General features: G+C 36.6%; 1 protein-coding gene across 4 annotated transcripts; it reads right to left on the bottom strand.

The window, feature by feature from the left end:
- Positions 1–10,665: 10,665 nt before the first annotated feature.
- Positions 10,666–19,004, bottom strand: LOC112520669 (peroxisomal acyl-coenzyme A oxidase 1-like). 4 transcript variants are annotated; one of them, XM_025129116.1, is made up of 15 exons: positions 18,893–19,004; positions 18,601–18,765; positions 17,309–17,417; positions 17,115–17,176; positions 16,515–16,724; positions 16,189–16,276; positions 15,524–15,686; positions 15,028–15,226; positions 14,724–14,921; positions 14,415–14,546; positions 13,554–13,671; positions 13,362–13,472; positions 12,448–12,517; positions 11,824–12,007; positions 10,666–11,169 (listed from the first exon to the last, which is right to left on the bottom strand). In XM_025129116.1, exons 2-15 carry the CDS (start codon positions 18,736–18,738, stop codon positions 10,960–10,962), a joined length of 1,992 nt encoding a protein of 663 aa, XP_024984884.1. In that variant the 5' UTR covers positions 18,739–18,765; positions 18,893–19,004; the 3' UTR covers positions 10,666–10,959. The 4 variants fall into 4 exon arrangements, with proteins under 4 accessions (XP_024984884.1, XP_024984882.1, XP_024984883.1 ...); XM_025129114.1 differs by having other exon boundaries at positions 17,115–17,230; positions 18,893–18,955; XM_025129115.1 differs by lacking the exon at positions 18,893–19,004 and having other exon boundaries at positions 18,601–18,881.
- Between the last annotated feature and the right edge of the window lie 244 nt (positions 19,005–19,248).

The raw sequence follows: 19,248 nt of genomic DNA on the forward strand, positions 1-19,248 counted from the left end.
AGGCTAATACAAGTAGGATGATAAGTTTAAATGGTTCTAATTATCATGTTTGGAAAGGAAAGATGGAAGACCTTCTTTATGTGAAGGATTTTTACTTGCCTGTATTTTCAACCGACAAACCTGAAAACAAAACAGATGCAGAGTGAAATATTTTGCATAGACAGGTTTGTGGGTATATTCGGCAATGGGTTGATGATAATGGCTTGAACCATATTACCGGGGAGACTCATGCTCGTACTTTGTGGAACAAACTTGAACAATTATATGCTCAAAAGACTGGGAACAATAAGTTGTTATTGATTAAACAGTTGATAAGCTTGAAGTACCGTGATGAAACTCCTATTACTGATCATTTGAACGCCTTTCAGGGAATTATCAATCAACTTGAGGGAATGGGTATCAAGTTTGAAGATGAGATACAAGGTTTATGGATTCTTGGTACGTTACCGGATTCATGGGAGACTTTTAGGACATCATTGTCCAACTCTGCACCCGATGGTGTTATTTCCATGGAATTGGCTAAAGGCAGTATACTAAATGAAGAGACGAGAAGAAAGTCACAGGCTTCCTCTTCACAATCGGATGTCTTGGTCACAGAAAGCAGGGGGAGAAGTCAGAGTAGAGGTCCGAGTAACAGAGGGAAGCATCGCAGTAAATCCAAAGGAAAGTTTGGTGATTTTGAATGCTATCACTATGGGAGAAAAGGGCACACAATACGGTTCTGCAGACAGTTGAAAAGGGAGAACAAGAAGGCCAATTACAACAATCTAAAGAACAACCAAAAGAAGGATGATGGTGGTAATGACAATGCCGAAGTTAACACTACTACCGAAGAGTTCTTTATTTGTTGTGATCATTATATGGTCAACCTTGCACATGATGATTCAAGTTGGGTTGTTGATAGTGGTGCTACGTGTCATGTAACATCACAGAGAGATTTCTATTCATCTTATACTCCAGGTAACTTTGGGAATGTCAAGATGGGTAATACTGGGTCATCAGAGGTCGTTGGTGTTGGGGATATTTGTTTGAAGTTTGACATTGGAATGGAGTTGGTTTTACGTAATGTAAAACATGTTCCAGATATTAAACTTAATTTGATCTCCACGGGCTTACTTGATGATGATGGTTACCACAACAACTTTGGTAACGGAATATGGAAACTCATTCGTGGTTCTTTGATCATGGCAGGAGGTAAAAGATGCTCAAAGCTATACATGACACATCCAAATATCTCCAATGACAGGGTCAATGCAGTGATGAATACTGATATGACTWATTTGTGGCATAAGAGACTTGGTCACATGAGTGAAAAGGGGATGTCTCTACTATTGAAGAAAAATGTGCTAACCGGTGTGCATGACGTTCATCTGAAGAAATGTTCTCATTGTCTGGCAGGTAAGCAGAACAGAGTCTCATTTAAGAGTCATCCTCCTTCTAGGAAGGAGAACATACTTGATCTAGTACATTCCGATGTTTGTGGTCCTATGAAGACTATGACACTTGGTGGTTGCTCCTATTTTRTCACATTCATCGATGATCATTCGAGAAAGATATAGGTATATACCTTGAAATCTAAAGATCAAGTATTTGACGTTTTCAAACAATTTCATGCCTCGGTTGAGAGACAGACTGGGAAGAAGCTTAAGTGTATTCGGACAGATAATGGAGGGGAATACATTGGGCCATTTGATTCCTATTGTAGAGAACATGGTATTCGACATCAAAAGAGTCCTCCTAAGACACCACAATTGAATGGATTAGCAGAGCAGATGAACAGAACATTGGCCGAACGTGTCAGATGTTTGCTGTCACATGCAGAGTTGCCAAAATATTTTTGGGGAGAAGCTTTGAATACGGCGGTACATGTTATTAATCTAACTCCTTGTGTTCCTTTGTCTTTTGATGTTCCTGACATGATTTGGAGTGACAAGGATGTTTCATATCGTTATTTACGGGTCTTTAGATGCAAGGCTTTTGTGCATATTCCCAAAGATGAAAGATCAAAGCTTGATATAAAGACCAGAACATGTGTTTTCTTGGGTTATGGACAAGATGAGTTCGGGTACAGGTTATACGATCCAATCCAAAAGAAGCTTATACGAAGCCGAGAAGTTGTGTTTATGGAAGATCAGACTTTGAATGATGCTGAGAAGGAAGAGACAACTCCTCAACATAATGATGATCTTATTGATTTGGATCAAGTTCCTCCTAAGCATGTTGATACACATGATGGAGATGGTGTTCAGAATGATGAACAACATAGTGCTGATGATATTGATGCTCCAGAGCACTTAGAGACAGATGAAGATTCTCATTCAGAGCTACCGGTACCTAATATTCCCACTTTTGTCCCACTTAGGCGGTTTGCAAGAGATCGTCATCCTTCCACCCGTTATTCTGCTGATAAGTATGTTTTACTCACTGATGGGGGAGAGCCTGAGTGCTATACAGAGGCCATAGAAGATGAACACAAAAGGGAGTGGGTTGAAGCCATGCAAGATGAGATGAATTCCTTGTATGAGAACAATACTTTTGAGTTGGTGAAGTTGCCTAAAGGCAAAAGAGCTTTGAAGAACAAATGGGTCTACAAAGTGAAGACTGAAGAACATACCTCACGGCCCAGATATAAGGCTAGATTAGTGGTCAAAGGATTCAGTCAAAGAAAGAGTATTGATTTTGAAGAGATTTTCTCTCCAGTCATGAGGATGGGATCCATTCGGGTGATTCTTGATTTAGCTGCTAGCCTTGATCTTAAGGTTGAGCAGATGGATGTGAAGACTGCTTTCCTTCACGGTGACTTAGACAAGGAAATCTACATGGAGCAACCTGAAGGTTTTCAGGTTAAGGGCAAAGAAGACTATGTGTGCAGACTTCAGAAAAGTCTTTATGGTTTGAAGCAAGCACCAAGGCAGTGGTACAAGAAATTTGAGTCAGTCATGGGTAAGCAAGGTTATCAGAAGACTACTTCAGATCATTGTGTTTTCTTCCAAAAGTTTGGTGATGATGATTTCATTATCTTATTGYTATATGTTGATGACATGTTGATTGTTGGCAAGAATGCAGAAAGAATTACCCAGCTGAAGTTAGAATTGAACAAGTCTTTTGCTATGAAAGACTTGGGGCCATCAAAATAGATTATTGGCATTCGGATTACTCGAGATAGAGCTTCGAAGAAGTTGCACACGTCACAAGAGAAATACATCGAGAAGGTGCTTTGCAGATTCAACATGGATAAAGCTAAAGTGGTTAGTTCACCTCTTACTACCAACTTTAAGCTGACAGATAAAGATTGCCCTACTTCTAAGAAAGAGATTGAAGAGATGGATAGAGTTCCTTATGCCTCAGCTATAGGGATCTTGATGTATGCTATGGTGTGCACACGACTCGACATTGCCTATGCAGTTGGTGTTGTTAGTCGTTTTCTATCGAACCCAGGTAAGAAGCATTGGGATGCAGTTAAGTGGATTCTCAGATATCTACGCGGTACTTCCAAATTGGGTATAACTTTTGGAAATGGGGAACCAATGCTTGTTGGGTACACTGATTCTGATATGGCAGAAAATAAGGATAACATGAAATCCACTTCTGGATATTTGATGACTTTTGCAGGGGGAGTTGTGTCATGGCAATCAAGGTTGCAAAAGTGTGTTGTTTTGTCTACCACTGAGGCTGAGTATATAGCGGCAACAGAAGCGTGCAAAGAACTATTGTGGCTAAAACGTTTCATGCAAGAGCTTGGCTTTAAGCAACAATGCTACGTGGTTCTTTGTGATAATCAAAGTACGATTCACCTTGCTAAGAATTCTATGTTTCATAAAAGAACAAAACATATCGATGTGAGATATCATTGGATTAGAGATGCTCTTGAAGACAAGATGCTTGAGCTTGATAAAGTTCATACCAATGATAATGGTTCCGATATGTTGACAAAGGCTTTGGCAAGTGAAAAGCTAAAGATATGTTGCTCGATCGCCGGAATGGCGAACTCTTCCTCATAGGCAAAAAGGGGGAGATTTGTTGGGTCTTTCTTATGGTTTAGCCCATGAGGAAGACCCATATATATATATATATATATATATATATATATATATATATATATATATGGTTGGGTTCACGTGAGACCAAAGGTTTTTCGTGAGACCCGTAAGACCAATTCATGTTCATTGATCAACTTTATATGATAACGATCTAATGGTTAAAACTTACAAGGTGACAATTTTGTAATTATTGAGAAATCTCGTGGCGTTTATAAATGTTCGGATCTGACGGCTGTAAATCTAATCCAAGGGTTGAGAATTGGTCTTACGGGTCTCACGAAAAACCATTGGTCTCACATGATCCCAAGTCTATATATATATATATATATATATAGCCCTCTTGCAGCCCTAGTTCTTAGATTTTAATTGTGCAGCCAAAAATAGAGAAAAAACTCTGTTTCCCGGAGATTGAACGGTCAGATCGTCGTGATTTTTGGTCAGTGTCTTCACAACATCTGAGCCAACGTTTTGGACGGTCGGATCGTGGTTTTGAGGTCTGGAGGTCAGGTTTTCTGGGGGTTCTTCACAGCAACTTTTGTGGTGATATTCTCTTCACTTTTGCCTATTTTGGTTCCATACATCTTGATGTGCTTATTTCCAAGTGTATGATGGTTTTGTATGCCTCTAGTATAATCTAGAGAAGACTTTGTATTGCTCTAATATTGGTGATAGTGGATTTTAAGCGGCTCTAGTAGTCCYRTGGTTTTTACTCTCGTTTTRAGGGGTTTTCCACGCTAAAATTYCGTGTCTCATTGTGSTKGTTGTYTTTACGTCTTGGGGGYTGTTTTACTTGCATTTAAAATACCCTATTTGTTYGCATCCTCAAAGGTTCATTCGGGTCGGGAAAGTTTAGCCTAACGAAGGTTAATTCCGCATTTATTGTTTACCGTTAGTGGCTTCGTTTTTTCCATCAAATAGATCTCAAAACTCCCAAAAAGTTATAGATCCAAGAAAATCTAAGAAAATACATAAAACAACAATCATAGATCCATTCAAAATAAATAATAATCGACTATTTTGTTTAAAAGCAGCACCACCGTGTTTAGTCGTCATTAATGGTTACGAGTTCCGATTGAAACTTGTTACTATTGCTTTCAAGTCAATACGGATCAAGAGATAAAGAGAATATAAAAAATAGATAGAGAATGAGAGAGAAAATATATACGGAATATATTTTATTTTTAGTTAAAAAAAATATAATCTGTAATATGTTTTAAATTCTTTTTTTATATTTTTTAATTTAAAAAATTACTGACAAAATATTTTTTATTTTTAATCAAAATATATTTCATCAATAATCTTTTTTAAATATAAGTAATTTTTTTTGGTATATTTGTTTCATTTTATATATGTGATTACTTTTTTGGTTCAAAAAATGTTTAGAGACTTAATCGCTGAAAATATAAAAGTTCATTGGCTTTTTTTCATGTTTTTCCCTTATTTTATCATATTAATCAGTTTTATAGGTTATAAGAATGTATTTAACAGGTTTTAAAAAGTCCAAAAATTTATTTAACAGGTTTTGGAATGTCCAAGAACTTATTTGTTCCAAAAAATTGTCCAATGACTTAATTATTCAAAAAACTAAAGTCCATTGGTTTTTTAGACTTTTCACTTTAATCAAACATCTCCCTAAAGTATTTACCATATATATATATATATATATATATATATATATATAGAGAGAGAGAGAGAGAGAGAGAGAGAGAGAGAGAGAGGGGGGGAGGTTCAAACAAGAACCCCTGTGAATTATGGGAACACGAGAACAACTTATTAACCTCATATTGTGATAACAATTAAAATTAAAAGATTTTTGAAATTAAGATTGAAATTTAAAACAATTCAAAAAAAAATTGAGATTCGAAAGGGTAATAATGAAAATCAAAATCATAAAATTTTAAACACAATCACATTATAATCTTGGACATTAGAGTTATTCACTTAATTCAACAGTTATCGTTTATTAGAAGGTATTGAAAGGAATTCAAGGAGAAATCGAATATCAAGAAGCTGTAAAGTCTGAAAATCAAATAGCAAACAGGAATCGATCAGCAAGAAGAAGCCGTAAGATTTGAATGCAGGAATCGAACAGCAAGAATAAGTCGTAGAACACAATTTATTCAAGGTATCTGTCACAATTACTTGATTTGAACATGCTTTCATTCGATTAGGATTAGACAATCACACATTTATCACAACGATTGCGAGTGAAATCGACTAAATGATTTGGTGTGATAATCATGTGATATCACTATCATAACAGCGCACTCGATTTGATCATGGTTTAGATCGGTTAGGGTTAGAAAATCACACATTTATCACAATGATTACTCATGGTTTCGATAGGTTAGGATTAGACAATCACACATTTATCACAACGATCATGGGTGAAATCCGCTAAACGATTTGGTGTGATATGAGTGTGATAATTATGTGATATTACTATTATAACATCACTTGTGCACTCAATTTGATCATGGGTTCGATCGGTTAGGATTAGACAATCACACATTTATCATAACGATTACTCATGGTTTCGATAGGTTATGGTTACACTGGATTGATCATGATTTCGATAGATTATGGTTACACAATCACACAACTATCACAAGGGAAGGGAAGAAAGTGGAAACGAACGTGATCAATCCAAAAAAAAAAAGATAATTATAATTAATTAAAATAAAATAAAAATTACTTAATTACATCATTGCTCTTATTGATTTATTAATTAAAAAAGTTTGAAGTTATTGGATTGTTCTCGCGTTCTCGTGAATTACAGGAGTTCTCGTTTGAACCTCCACACACACATATATATATATATATATATATATATATGTGTGTGTGTGTGTGTGTGTGTGTTAGAAATAATAAATTTAAAAGGGTTTGAGACCGAGACCGATATAAAACAAGGTATTGAAGGTCGATATAAAAATGTAGGAGGAGAGAAGTAAAAACGAGACATGAATTAAAATTTAAATCTTTCTTCATTCCGATTAAATATACAAGGCTATCATAAACATACAAACTATGGAGTTTGCGTGTGCATTTTATGTACATTTTGACGTAATTTTAACGTTGTTTCAAAAGACGTATTTTTATATGACACGTACTCGATGCTTTGCAGTTCTCTATAAACTTATGTCATACCAAAGTCGTCTCATCCATTTGTCAACTGAACTACACGTTAAATGCTAGAGATTACATTTTTTCTGTAATTAAATATCATAGATTTTGAATTTTAATATTCTAATTCAGAAAAAATATAACGTAGTTGTTAGAGATGCTCATAAAATGACATTGTTTTATGTATTTATAGCATCTCATATATTTATATGACAAATAACGGATTTCCTATATGTGACATGTATGATAAAAAGAAGTTTGTTCGAATATTCATTTTCAATGTTAGTTATATGGGTGTTCGCGGTCCGGTTTGGACGGTTTAACACCTCAGACCACAAACCAAACCGTAATGACAGTTTATAAAATTTTCAAACTGAACAATTTAATATCAAGTGTCCAGACCGGTCAAAACAGACCACGAAAAGGCGGTCTGGTCTGACCGGTTTAGGCGGCTTGGGCCTTTAATAGACTTTAAATATTAAACTTAAAAAACATATATAATTTAGAATTTTAAATTAAATATCGATTTTAATAAAACAAAATATCAAAATAAATAAATATAATAATTAAGCAGCTCTTGAGTCCAAAATTCAAGCAATCCAAAATCCAAACAAATAAATATATAATACATATTAGAAAACTAACAAATTAATAAAGTTACAGCTCCACTGTGAATATTGAGTAACAAAATCCATGACTTCACAACTTTCAATTCTTGAGTCTTGAATTCTTAACCAAACAAAATAGAAGCCAAATCTTAGTTGGTTGAATCAACCAATGTTGATGTCTTGATGATGTGCACCGAAATCAAACCATGGATTAGGAAAGATCGATAGATTGATAGAGTTATTGAAGGATTTCAAAATTTGGAAACCATAAATGTCAAATGTGTCGATATGTTTACTGGTTTAAGGATTTTTAGACGTCGAGTCATTTGGATTTCATTATGTTAGATGTTAGGCTTTATGTGGGGCTTAAGGATATATTTGGGTCATAGCCTATAAGTTAAAAATGTTGGGCTTTATGTGGGGCTTAGGGATATATTTTGTTCTCTATGTATTTGACGACCGATTTGGTCCAAACTGCCCAAAAAAGTTTCCAAACCGCAGACCGGACCAGACCGTCTGGTTTTGCTATTTTCCAAACCAGACCAAACTGCCAAAAACGGTACAGTTTGACTTGGTTCGGCCGGTTTGAGCGGTCCAACGGTTCTTTCTAACACCCCTAGTTAGTCATAACATATAATATAACTCGACATGATAATTATATGTGCCTTAAAAAATAAATGTAATTATCTTTTCATGTTAAAAACTATACCAACCTCTGTTTGATAAATTTCAGCAGAAAATCTGTCAACACGTAATTGTTATAGTTTATGTTATTCATTTTGGTCGGCAAAATATACGAGATTAAACCCAAGAAAATAACGAGAGCACGACAATGACATGAAGACCAAAACAAAATCGCTTTAATTTGCATCATATAAAATTCATACATGCCATATTTCGGCATATGTCATTAAGTTGGAAACTCAACCGAATCATTTTCGCTGTTCGACCAATTGAAATTTACTTTTTCGATGTTGTCTGGTTCTGGACGTTTATAGAATATCAAAAATGTTTAAATGTCATAATAGATTGTTTTACTAGACTTAAGGTTTATAGGACCAAACAAGAGTATGTCTTATGTAAAACGTTGTAATAAGTTTATATGACGCTTTTGAAACACCTTACAAGTTTTTTTAGACACTTTTGAAATAAAATGTCCTGTTAATTTTTTTATATGACATTATTTGAAAAACGTGTTACAAAATCAAATATCCTATAAAACGATATGTTCATGGAGACTTATCAAAAGTGTCTTGTGGAAAAGACAATACGATATTTTATGTTAAATGTTCTGATTTTTTTTTTGTTAAAACGTCCAAACAACATTTTTCCTATTAATTCATCACAACGCTTTTACATAGGTAAGCGCTTACCCACTAAATTGTTGCGTTCATATGTTTTAATATACTAAAATCTTACGCATTAAAATAAATCATAGTGTTGACTCTTATCGATAAACACTTACTGGGTAAACAATTGGGTAAACAGCCCCTAACTGTATTACATCTTGATCACTAGCAAAAGCATGGAGCCTAAAGTCTAGGTCAGTATTTGGTATTAGAAAATGGTAAAACATCAGTTAAGTACTTAGATAACCTGATTGTTGCATTGTGGCATTTACTTCATGGATTGATAACTCATCAGGATCTATGTAATCGATAAAAGTTACCTTTCCATTCAAAAATTGCGTATCTAGAGAAAACAACACCATGATAAGAGTGTAGGATACAAGCGTGTCAAAAGATTCAAACAAAAAATCAACCCCGTTGTTCGATATTTAGGAAAACATAAAAACAACAAATTAAACCCATTGACCGCACCACATATCACTTGTGGATCAAAGTCTTCGGTTCGTGATTGAAAGTACAAGAATGATTCTGGATGGAAGTATTGTGCATCGACAGTGTGATGAAGATGAATGGTTGAAGGTCGAAGCGACGTAAAGGGAAGAGGAAGGTGATAGGTTTCAAAGGATTCGGGCCGTTTACCTAAACACTTACCCCGTAAGCATTTACCGGTAAAATTTAACACTATCGCTCACTTACTGAGTAAGATTTTATTCACTAAAACGCATCGTATGCAACAATTTATCCTGGTAAGCGCTAACCATGGTAAGAGTTATCGTCTTCACTTATCAGGTAAGACTCGGTTCTTGTCTTTGCTCTTACCGGGTAAGATTTTTAGTTGAGATAAACATCCACCAAAAGTGGGGGAAATAAGAAAATAATGTAAAGACCAAAATACCCTCGTTGTGCAAAGCACGTGAGGTCATCAAAACGGAAAAAAGAGATGGCGTTAGGGAGAGGGACGAAAATTGTTGAACGAAAATTGTTGAGGGGGCGTCAAGCGTGATGGATAAATCTGTTAAAGTATAGTTGAAGGACAAAAACTGTTGAAATTGATAAATTTTAGGGACCAAAAGAGAACTTTACTCTAAAAATAATTAAACTACCTTTTTATTAATTAATTATTATAAAACAAAATGCTTTCAACATCCAAAATATTATTACACCATGAAATACCAACAACCTCAATGACATTTCTAAATCCTATGTTTGAGGGATTTCAGATCCACACAATCCTTCAAACCAAACAAACATGGGATTGAAACAAAATTGAATTCCAAATCCTATTCAATCCTGCAAACCAAACGAGACCTTAGGAATCATTTGCCAAACATTTATAGAGTAAGCCCTTATTACGTGACCATGACAAAAACCGGGAATTTTACCCAATTAACGCTTACAGGATAAGAAACCCTTACCAACGATATATTTTAATGGCCCGAGAATCTTATTCAGTAAGATAAGCGAGGGTTATGACTTCTCCATGTAAACGCTTACCGAATAAGTGTTTGGTAAACGACCCCTTAGACACAGAATAACAAAGTAATATCAAATCAATTCACCTAAAATGACATATGAACTTATTATAATTTTCATTCAGGATGGTAAAATATAATCAAATCCACATAATTTTGGTGTGAGTAAATCCAGAAGACCATCGTTTCAACTTTTTCGACAACGATTAAAAGCAGGAACAGCGTTGCAAAGTAGGTAAAGACGCATACCAGCATCAACATAAGGCCTAAAGGCTCTTCTATCTTACTCTTCCCGCTTCAAACGAAATGGTAAAAATGATATCTTAATACCGAAATCTTTTGAACACTTAGGGCAGCTACGGGTGTTTTATAGCTTAGCGGAGTGTAGCTTCTGCTTGAGAATTGGTTGAACGTACTGATGGAAGCCGTCAGCTACATCTGAATCGTTCAGAGGATCTTGCCAAGCAGCATCGTAGAGTTTCGGATATACATTCCCATCATAACGCCCAAGAATTGAACCCAGATAGTGATCGGTGTAGTTGAATGAATCAACCAACACTATTGCATTTGGACGGACCTAACCAAGATTGCAGTTTTCGAAGTCAGCAAACAGATCATTTATGTGTTCCATATTGCCACATTTTTTGACACGGTTAAAAAATTACAATTATTTGGGAAATATCTAAAGTCCCTTGAAAAGAGAGAAAAAAAGATTTTAACTACCACAAAGAGGTTGATTGAGGATCGTGAGAACCAGTAATCATGTGCTGTTGAAATGTGAAACAATGCATGTGAAAAATGCAATGTTGTTTCACATTGTGAAACAAAACTGTACTTTCACATGCATTGTTTCACAAAACGAAACGGCACATGATTAGTGGTTTACACAGTTCTCAACCTTTTTTGTGGTTCTTCATTTGATTATGCCCCTATAATGGTAACAAACCAATAAGTTTCACTCAGAAATTTGTCTAAAAAGAAAATGTCTCAATTTCATGAAACATTCCGAACGAATTTGTTGCAAATACATGGAACAAAATAGATCATCTTGCTACACTCATCCCATGGGAATTGCAAGGCTTAACTACTAGTTTGATTTTTTAATCAAATATCTAAACAAACTCTTCGATAAGAATATAATTTTTGAATCAAAATATTTCTAGTGATAATAATGAGCAAATTGGTAGTTCGAAAACTACTCCGAGAAGAGAATATATGATTGATGACTCACCTTGGAGTACAAGGTTCTGAGTTGATCGTTAGCAAGTAAGGCCTGTTTGGGCGTAAGATACCCGATGGCCAAGAAATCACCTTGATGCTTGTGAAGAAGAAACAATGCATAGACATAGCACAGTATCTCTAACGATTGTTTCACTCCCTTTCCGGGGATGTCTTGTTTCAGTTTCTCGATAAACCTACAAAACACAAGTGCTTTTTTTCAAGATTTACAGAGACAGTGTGCATAACACCAGAGGCAGGTCATTTGAAGGTTATTGAGTTAATTTCTTTTAAAAGGCCATGCTCCTAATTGAAAACTCATTTAACTAAATGACCCCTTTTAGGTCCACAAGGGAGCATTTAGCTAAACGACCTTCTGACATTTTTAAAAAAATGCACGACCTTTTGACATTTAAAAAAAAAAAAATGCACGACCTTCTGACAGAATTTAGAACGCCTCTGCCTAATAGAAGAATGCCTAAAAATCTGTGAGGTTGTGTAAAAATACGTCAAAAAGTTATTTTTCTATAATACCCGTCCGCAGAATGGGCAGTACGTGCTGTGTGAGGAGATCTCTTCCTAAACACCATCAAGTGGTATAAATCAAATATTATCAATATTAACTGGTAGAGCTTACTTGGACACAACAATCAGTTGGCAGTGAGCAACTGATGCCTCAACTAAATCAGACGCTAGTTCTGCAAAACCTGTAGCAAATTGACATGAATTTACATTTAGCATGGTTAAACCTTTTTGATCTGTTTCGTGAAATGTGATTTTTAGATCACACACCACCTCCCACAATTTAAATCCCTAGGTTTCGAGGCATAAAATGGTGCACACTTAGCATTTGGCATGGACTTGAAAGTTTTAAGTTTTACGAATGCTTGGATGCAGCCTTCAATTGACTCAATGCCCTTTAAGAACGCTGAATTTGGAAGCAATCTCTTTCTCAGTGCTTCCTTTAGGCTCCTGGCTACTCATTGGTAGAACACGAACCCATATGATATTGAGCTTGAGCATTCGAAATTTTTTCGTACATAATTCTTGATATGATTTCTTATTTTTTGATCTTCGTGTAGACCTTCACAACAACGAATAATATTTTTATTGTGCGAACAAAGGGAACGATGACTGATCAATTTCAGAACCTATTCATCAATTCCTGACCTTAATAGCTTATTCAAAAAGTCATTTTTAAGTAAGTTCGTTACTAAGAAGAAAAAAAAACCCCAGATCTCTTTTGACAACAAGCCCAAGCCCTTTTTGCTATAGGGCAAACAGGGTTTCAAATCACGAAGAATGGCAATTATCTGTAAGGATGCAACCTAATCATCAGCATTCTGAAATGACTGACTAGTTTTCTCGAGTCTTCAAAATACAGTCCATATAGCAAAATCATATACCAGTGAAAATTCAAAATTATTGGCTAATAAGCAGCCAAACATTTCTTTAATCAGTTCTCTGAAAAAAACCTCCTTGCATTTCATGTCGTCATATATAATTGGCGTAAGACAGACGGGAAAAATTAACTGCCAAAGATGGACGTACCTTCTTCTGGATTTTCAAACTTGGCTAACCGTTGGCCACAGGCAACACTCATTCTAGCAGCCCTTACCTCAAATGCTTCAACTATTGCACCAGGATTTAGCCAGTCCTCAGCTGCATCCCATTGTGGTCAATAAAGCCGTTAAATATTGCAACTTTATTGTGGTCAATAAAGCCATAAAGAAGAAAATTTACCGGTTCGAACAGCACAATTGTTCTGCATCAGTGCTGCCATTCGTCCCATATAAGCTGTTGTCCCAACTGGCTGTTTATATCCCAGCTCCGAGACTGTCTTCACAAGAAACCTCGCAACCTAGAAATTTTGAACCAGCAAAGCAACATTAAAGACCGATTAATTCACTCAGGAACATGAAAGTAATTGCAATTTAGCAATGATAAAAAACCCAACCCGACCAGCCAGTTGAACCTCAACCAGTAAGAATACCATAATGAACTCGGTGTCTATCCTGAAAACCAGATGCAGAAACCCCGCTTAAAACAGAGTACCCGATGGTTGATTGCTCACCCATAAAGCATAAACAATGAGCAAAATGTTATTTTACGGCTTTCTTTCATCATATCTTTTGAGAGTTTGTGCTCTGGATATCATATTTCATAGAAGTTTCCCAATTTGTTAAGTTTTATTGGTATTTTTTTATATATTTCGTTGTTAAATAATTGGTTATCATGCAACTCTAACATCACCAGACAATAGCAGTTCAACCGCGGTTCACCCAGTGATGTGACTGTTCAGTAAGCTTTTGAGGTCAACAAATTGTCCGGGTTTTTGAATTTGCAATTTAGGTGCCTCTATGTAAAAGATTTTTTAAGTAATTCATTGGCCAGCCACTCAGATGGCTTGAAAACAAGATATCACTGCTGTACCAAAAATCCATTCTACTTTCTCAAGATTCACAACATGAGTAGATCAGAAATGGAAATAGTGTCATCCTTTCTAGTAAGAAGCAGTAACCTGGAGGCACCTCATCAATTGGGATACAACCCAACACCCTAATGAGAAAAGGTTTTCTTGAGCTGAGTTTTAGAATATCACACCTGTAGCAACAGGACAACGTTGTCCCCTTCATACGTACAAGCAGGAATGTAAACCGCAAAGAGTTCAGGAAGCCCACTACTGACAAGGTAGCCATGACCACCACATAGTTTTCGACATTCTTCAATTCCATCCTGAAAGAACATGTACAAAGCAAATTAAGCCGAATGGTGAATTCTAGATTTAACTCGAGGAGATTATATATTTATTAAGTGCCAGGTTGATGGCTAATCTTAAGAGAGGCACATAGTAGACATCATATATATATATATATATATATATATATGATATATAAAGAATTGAACACTCACAGCTGTTGCGGTAGTTGTCAAGGACTTCAAGCCTGCAGTACATGCATGCGCCTCGGGCAAGGTTGAGAAGTCGTTAGCTTCTAACCTTTGCTTCACGTCCGTGTACAACCATTTCAACCATTCACCAACAAATCTAAAGGCATAAGCAGAAGCCAGCAAAGGGAAGAGTCTACTTTGCTGAGTTTTGTAATCTATCACCTAAACCAAAAACAAAATCTTCAATCATTTAAAGAGCTGAATCAACTCAGCTAGATATTGCAATGAAGTCTACATATAAAGATGTGAATTCTTGTTTTTGAATAACCTGCGTCTCAGGCCCACCATTACGTGAGCCAAACTGTCTACGGACGGCACTATATCTTGTAGCAATACAAACTGCACGAGATAATGCCTTGGAAGCATCAGCTACAATTGTTTGCCTAACATACACCATAGTCCCATAAATGAGTTGTCGAGGAACATCAGATTGCATGTATTTCCCTTCCTTTGTAACCTGTGACACCCTGAGTAAATCAAAGAACGACTTCAGAAAGCAAATCAAACCAATCCCACTCGAAAGTTGGGAGGGAGCAGGATGTAGGCAGACCTTCCCTCTACCCCTTCGGGTAGAGAGCTGTTCCTGTGCAGACCCTCAGCATGTGAAAGGTTTTATAGAGACAAGATTTGTCAAAAAGATTATGAAGGTTGCGAGGATTTTGATGAAGAATAACTTCAGACAGATACACAATACATAATCAAGTTGGAACTACTGTGAATCACTGGAAGATAAGAGAGACAAAGCTATATAGATATGACTGTACCTCATCAACATCTGGTTCCGTGGGATACGCACATGATCAAATCTTAGCACACCATTATCCATGGTGTTATATGCCCCATTTCCAAACTTCAGCCCAATATCACCAACAGTAATGCCAGGAAGAGGTGAGTGATCCTCCAAGCTCCTTAGTTGGACAATAAAGCCTTCATCGAAATGATGATGATAAATAATGGAGAAGTTTGTTTTTCCACAGAAGGGTTAGATGCACACAATAGCAATGCAATTTAAGACTGGTCTACCTACATCCCACCCCACTCAAACCCTACTTTCGAGTGGGATACACTAGGTTCTTTTGGTTTTTTCAGCAATGCAATTTAGGCGGATAACTAGTTTTGATAATGTATTTTTTTACACAAAATAGCAACATATTTCAATTTTTGTCCATTGAAATGACTTTATGTATTTTAACTTCTGTAGTATATCACAATTTGATGGTCAAACCGGTTGTAATAGAAAATGAAAATCAAAGTATATTGATATTCCGCGTAAAAATATTGCATAAAATGGGAATTAGCCTAAAATATTGTTAATTGTTTGCATTGATCAACCCTTCCACAAAATGATTTTTTTTTTTGAAAATTGAACTGGTATAAGAAATTACAGAAAAAATATAGTTAAAACATGAAAATGGTATTCTGTACTAACCATGAACTCCATGAAATTCACCACCTACTATGAGGCGAGCATAAACGAGAGCATGTGTTGATGCTTTACCCAATCCACCAGGCCACCACTATTAGACATCAAGAAACACAGGCAGCACAAAGTAAAATTGAGAAAACGGAAATAAATTCAAATAAATATCAATGACAAACATTTGCAAATGCAACTTTGTAAAATACCAAAAAGTAGAAAAAAGAAAGAGAATTCCAGTTCCTTTAACAGAATGAACTTGGTTCTTACTACAAAGCCATTTGATGTATGAGATAAATAATTAAAAAAAAAAAAACCCTCATAAACATCTTACTCACTTTGCTTGATGTTAAAGTAGGACTGTGAATAACAAACTCATCCGCTTGGGGATCAAATGTTGCGGTTGTTTCAAGACCTTGCACGTTGGACCCATGACCAAGTTCCGTTTGTGCATAACAGCCAATAATTTTCATCTTTTGCGCCAATGGCAACCATTTCTTTTTTTGTTCCTCGGTGCCTTGCCCTTCTATAGCTGGAATGAACATTCCCTAAGGAATCATAGGAACAACAGCAGATGAGCCACACTGATACAGCTTTTGGCACAACCAGTTTTATTCATGGAATAGATCAATATAGTTTCAGGAAGTTCTTGGTTGGGGGTATTAGGGATTAAGGAATGGAAATGAAAACAAATAATGGTGCTTGGTTCAATATAAGGCAACAATTTCATTCTTTATCATTTCCATTTTTCATCCTCATTCCCTTAGAAAAGGACCAAAGACCTCCTCAGAAACAATATAGATCTATAGCGAGCGCAAAGTTATGACTTGGAGATGATAAGAAAGTTCCCAAATGAGATCCATAAGCAGTTTCATCAAACATTGATTGATATATCACTAGCATTTCATAACAATGACTTGGGAATGACAAGAAATTACCCAGTGAAGATCAGTGTAAGCAGGTTCGTCGATATAAAGCCGCAGCCATTTGGCCTCTTCTTCTGAGATTAATAAGAATTGCACAGTCAAGTGAAAACAATGATGATTACATAAAACTGAAAGATAAGTCTAGAAGTCTGCTTCCACAAACCAGGTATCTTGATACCATCTTGCAGGATTAAAGTAAAGGTTACCAGTTAGACGAAGATCAACAATCAGCTTCCATCCATGAGCAGCCTTTCTAAGAGTATTCTTGAACAACTCTTTCCTACCAAGCATAGGCCTAGTAAACTTCTCAAAGACCTATAAAATGACAACATGCAATATAAATATATATTTTTAGAGAAAATATACAAATTTAAAGCATCAAAAAGTTGTATTTTATTTTTCAAAATTGCAACAGTTCGTGCATACAATACAAAATACACAATCACCCAACACCAAATAACCTAAGCGGGGATTTGGTTCACAGAATGAAATTTGGTGGAATTGGAATCCATCAAAAGAGTTTGACTTTGAAGGAATTGGAATGAAATTTGATGGAACTTTACCACGCTTTTGGTTGGTAGGAATTGGAATGGAATCTCTCAAAAGAATTGGAACAACCGTCTTTGTTTGGACCACACCATGTCACTACTGTCGTTGTCACAATTACCACATTTCCCCGCCCCGCCCACCACCCCCTCACACCCTACCTAAACCCTGCCCCACAACCCCCACACACCCTACCTAAACCCCGCCCCACCCTGCTCGATGGGTGGGGGTGGGTGAGGGCAGGGCAGTAGGGGCAGGGTGGTGGTGAGTGGTTAGGTTAGGGGTGGGGTGAGGCAGGGTGGCAGTTGTGACAACGACATTGGTGGGATGGTGGTCCGGTGGCTGGGTATGACGGCGATAGTCGTGGCAAGGTGATTAGTGGTGGGTTGGGGTAGGGTGGGTGAGGAGTGAGTGGCGGTTGTGACAGTGACAGTGACAGTAGTTGTGTGGTGGTGGGAGGTTAGGTTGGGGGCGGGGGTGGTAGCTGTGACACGACAGTGGTGGGATGGTGGCTGAGTGGTTGGGAGTGGCTGGGTATGATGACGACAATAGTGGCATGGTGGTTAGCGGTGGGGGTGAGTGACGGTTGTAAGGCGACAATAATGGTGTGGTGTTAAGGAGGTTAGGGGCGGGGCTAGGTTGGGCGGTGGGGTGGGTAGGGTGAGAGTAAGGGTAGTAGCAACGTCGTAGTAGGGATTGATCTTCCCCTAAAAGCTACCCTAAAAGCTAAGCAGATACTTTTTTCATTCAAAAGGACAGGAGCTAAATCACCTAACACCTTCAAAGGAACATGAATGGAAAGAATGCGCAATCAATTTAGTATACCTAGTAGAAGGGAAGCATATAACAAGTAAAAGACCAGATAATCCCAAAACACAAAACCATTAAAACCCTAAATTTCATCCACAAATCAACTAAATTACAACTTAACATAAATTGAAGTGAATTATACCGGATCATTAGCGACGAGCTTGGCCATACGATTAGAGACTTCAAGAGTTTCACGAGAACCAGCCCAAGCAACTTTCATGGCTTCCACATCGAACTGCGCCTTCTTCCTCTCATCGATCAAGTAATCTACTCCCTCCATTTCTTCTTCAAATCAAAATTGAAATCCCTAGAAAAACAAAAACAAGAACTGAAATCATACAACAAGATCAATTTCACTTCAAGAAAAAGCTAATCATCAATTTTGATCAGCATTGGGTTGATGTTTTAGTCACCCAAAATTGGTTAATGATTACCAAGATAAAAAGAAGGATGTGCAGATTTCAGAGAGCAATCGTAATCGTAATCGTAATCGTAATCGTGACTCCCAAAGACAACAACAACACACGTATTTATCTTCGCTTTTTCTTACTCGATATGTATTGCATTAATGGCGATATAATGCCGGCTCCAATTCTGACGTGTTTGTTTTTGGGCATCACTACCGACAAGAAAATAAATTCATGAGATTTTGAAGAGAAATCCTCCATATCGGGAGATATAATAATAAGGTGTAACTTACATTCCTACTTCATATCGTATCTAATTTATTTTCTATGAAATGTCTTTTCTAAAAAAAAAAAAATTAAGGGTTAAATGTATGAAATAACAA

Source organism: Cynara cardunculus (genome assembly GCF_001531365.2).
Source record: "Cynara cardunculus var. scolymus isolate 2C chromosome LG 11, CcrdV1, whole genome shotgun sequence".
Classification (NCBI taxonomy): Eukaryota; Viridiplantae; Streptophyta; class Magnoliopsida; order Asterales; family Asteraceae; genus Cynara; species Cynara cardunculus.

What these genes read in the sequence shown, in the direction of transcription:
- LOC112520669 (XM_025129114.1), bottom strand. Translation starts at nt 18,738, where the DNA reads ATGGAGGGAGTAGATTACTTGATCGATGAGAGGAAGAAGGCGCAGTTC. An exon ending in CGGAACCAGATGTTGATGAG is followed by an intron (nt 15,227 to 15,523) that starts GTACAGTCATAT and finishes TGATTTACTCAG; the next exon opens with GGTGTCACAGGTTACAAAGG. An exon ending in TGACAACTACCGCAACAGCT is followed by an intron (nt 14,547 to 14,723) that starts GTGAGTGTTCAA and finishes ATGTTCTTTCAG; the next exon opens with GATGGAATTGAAGAATGTCG.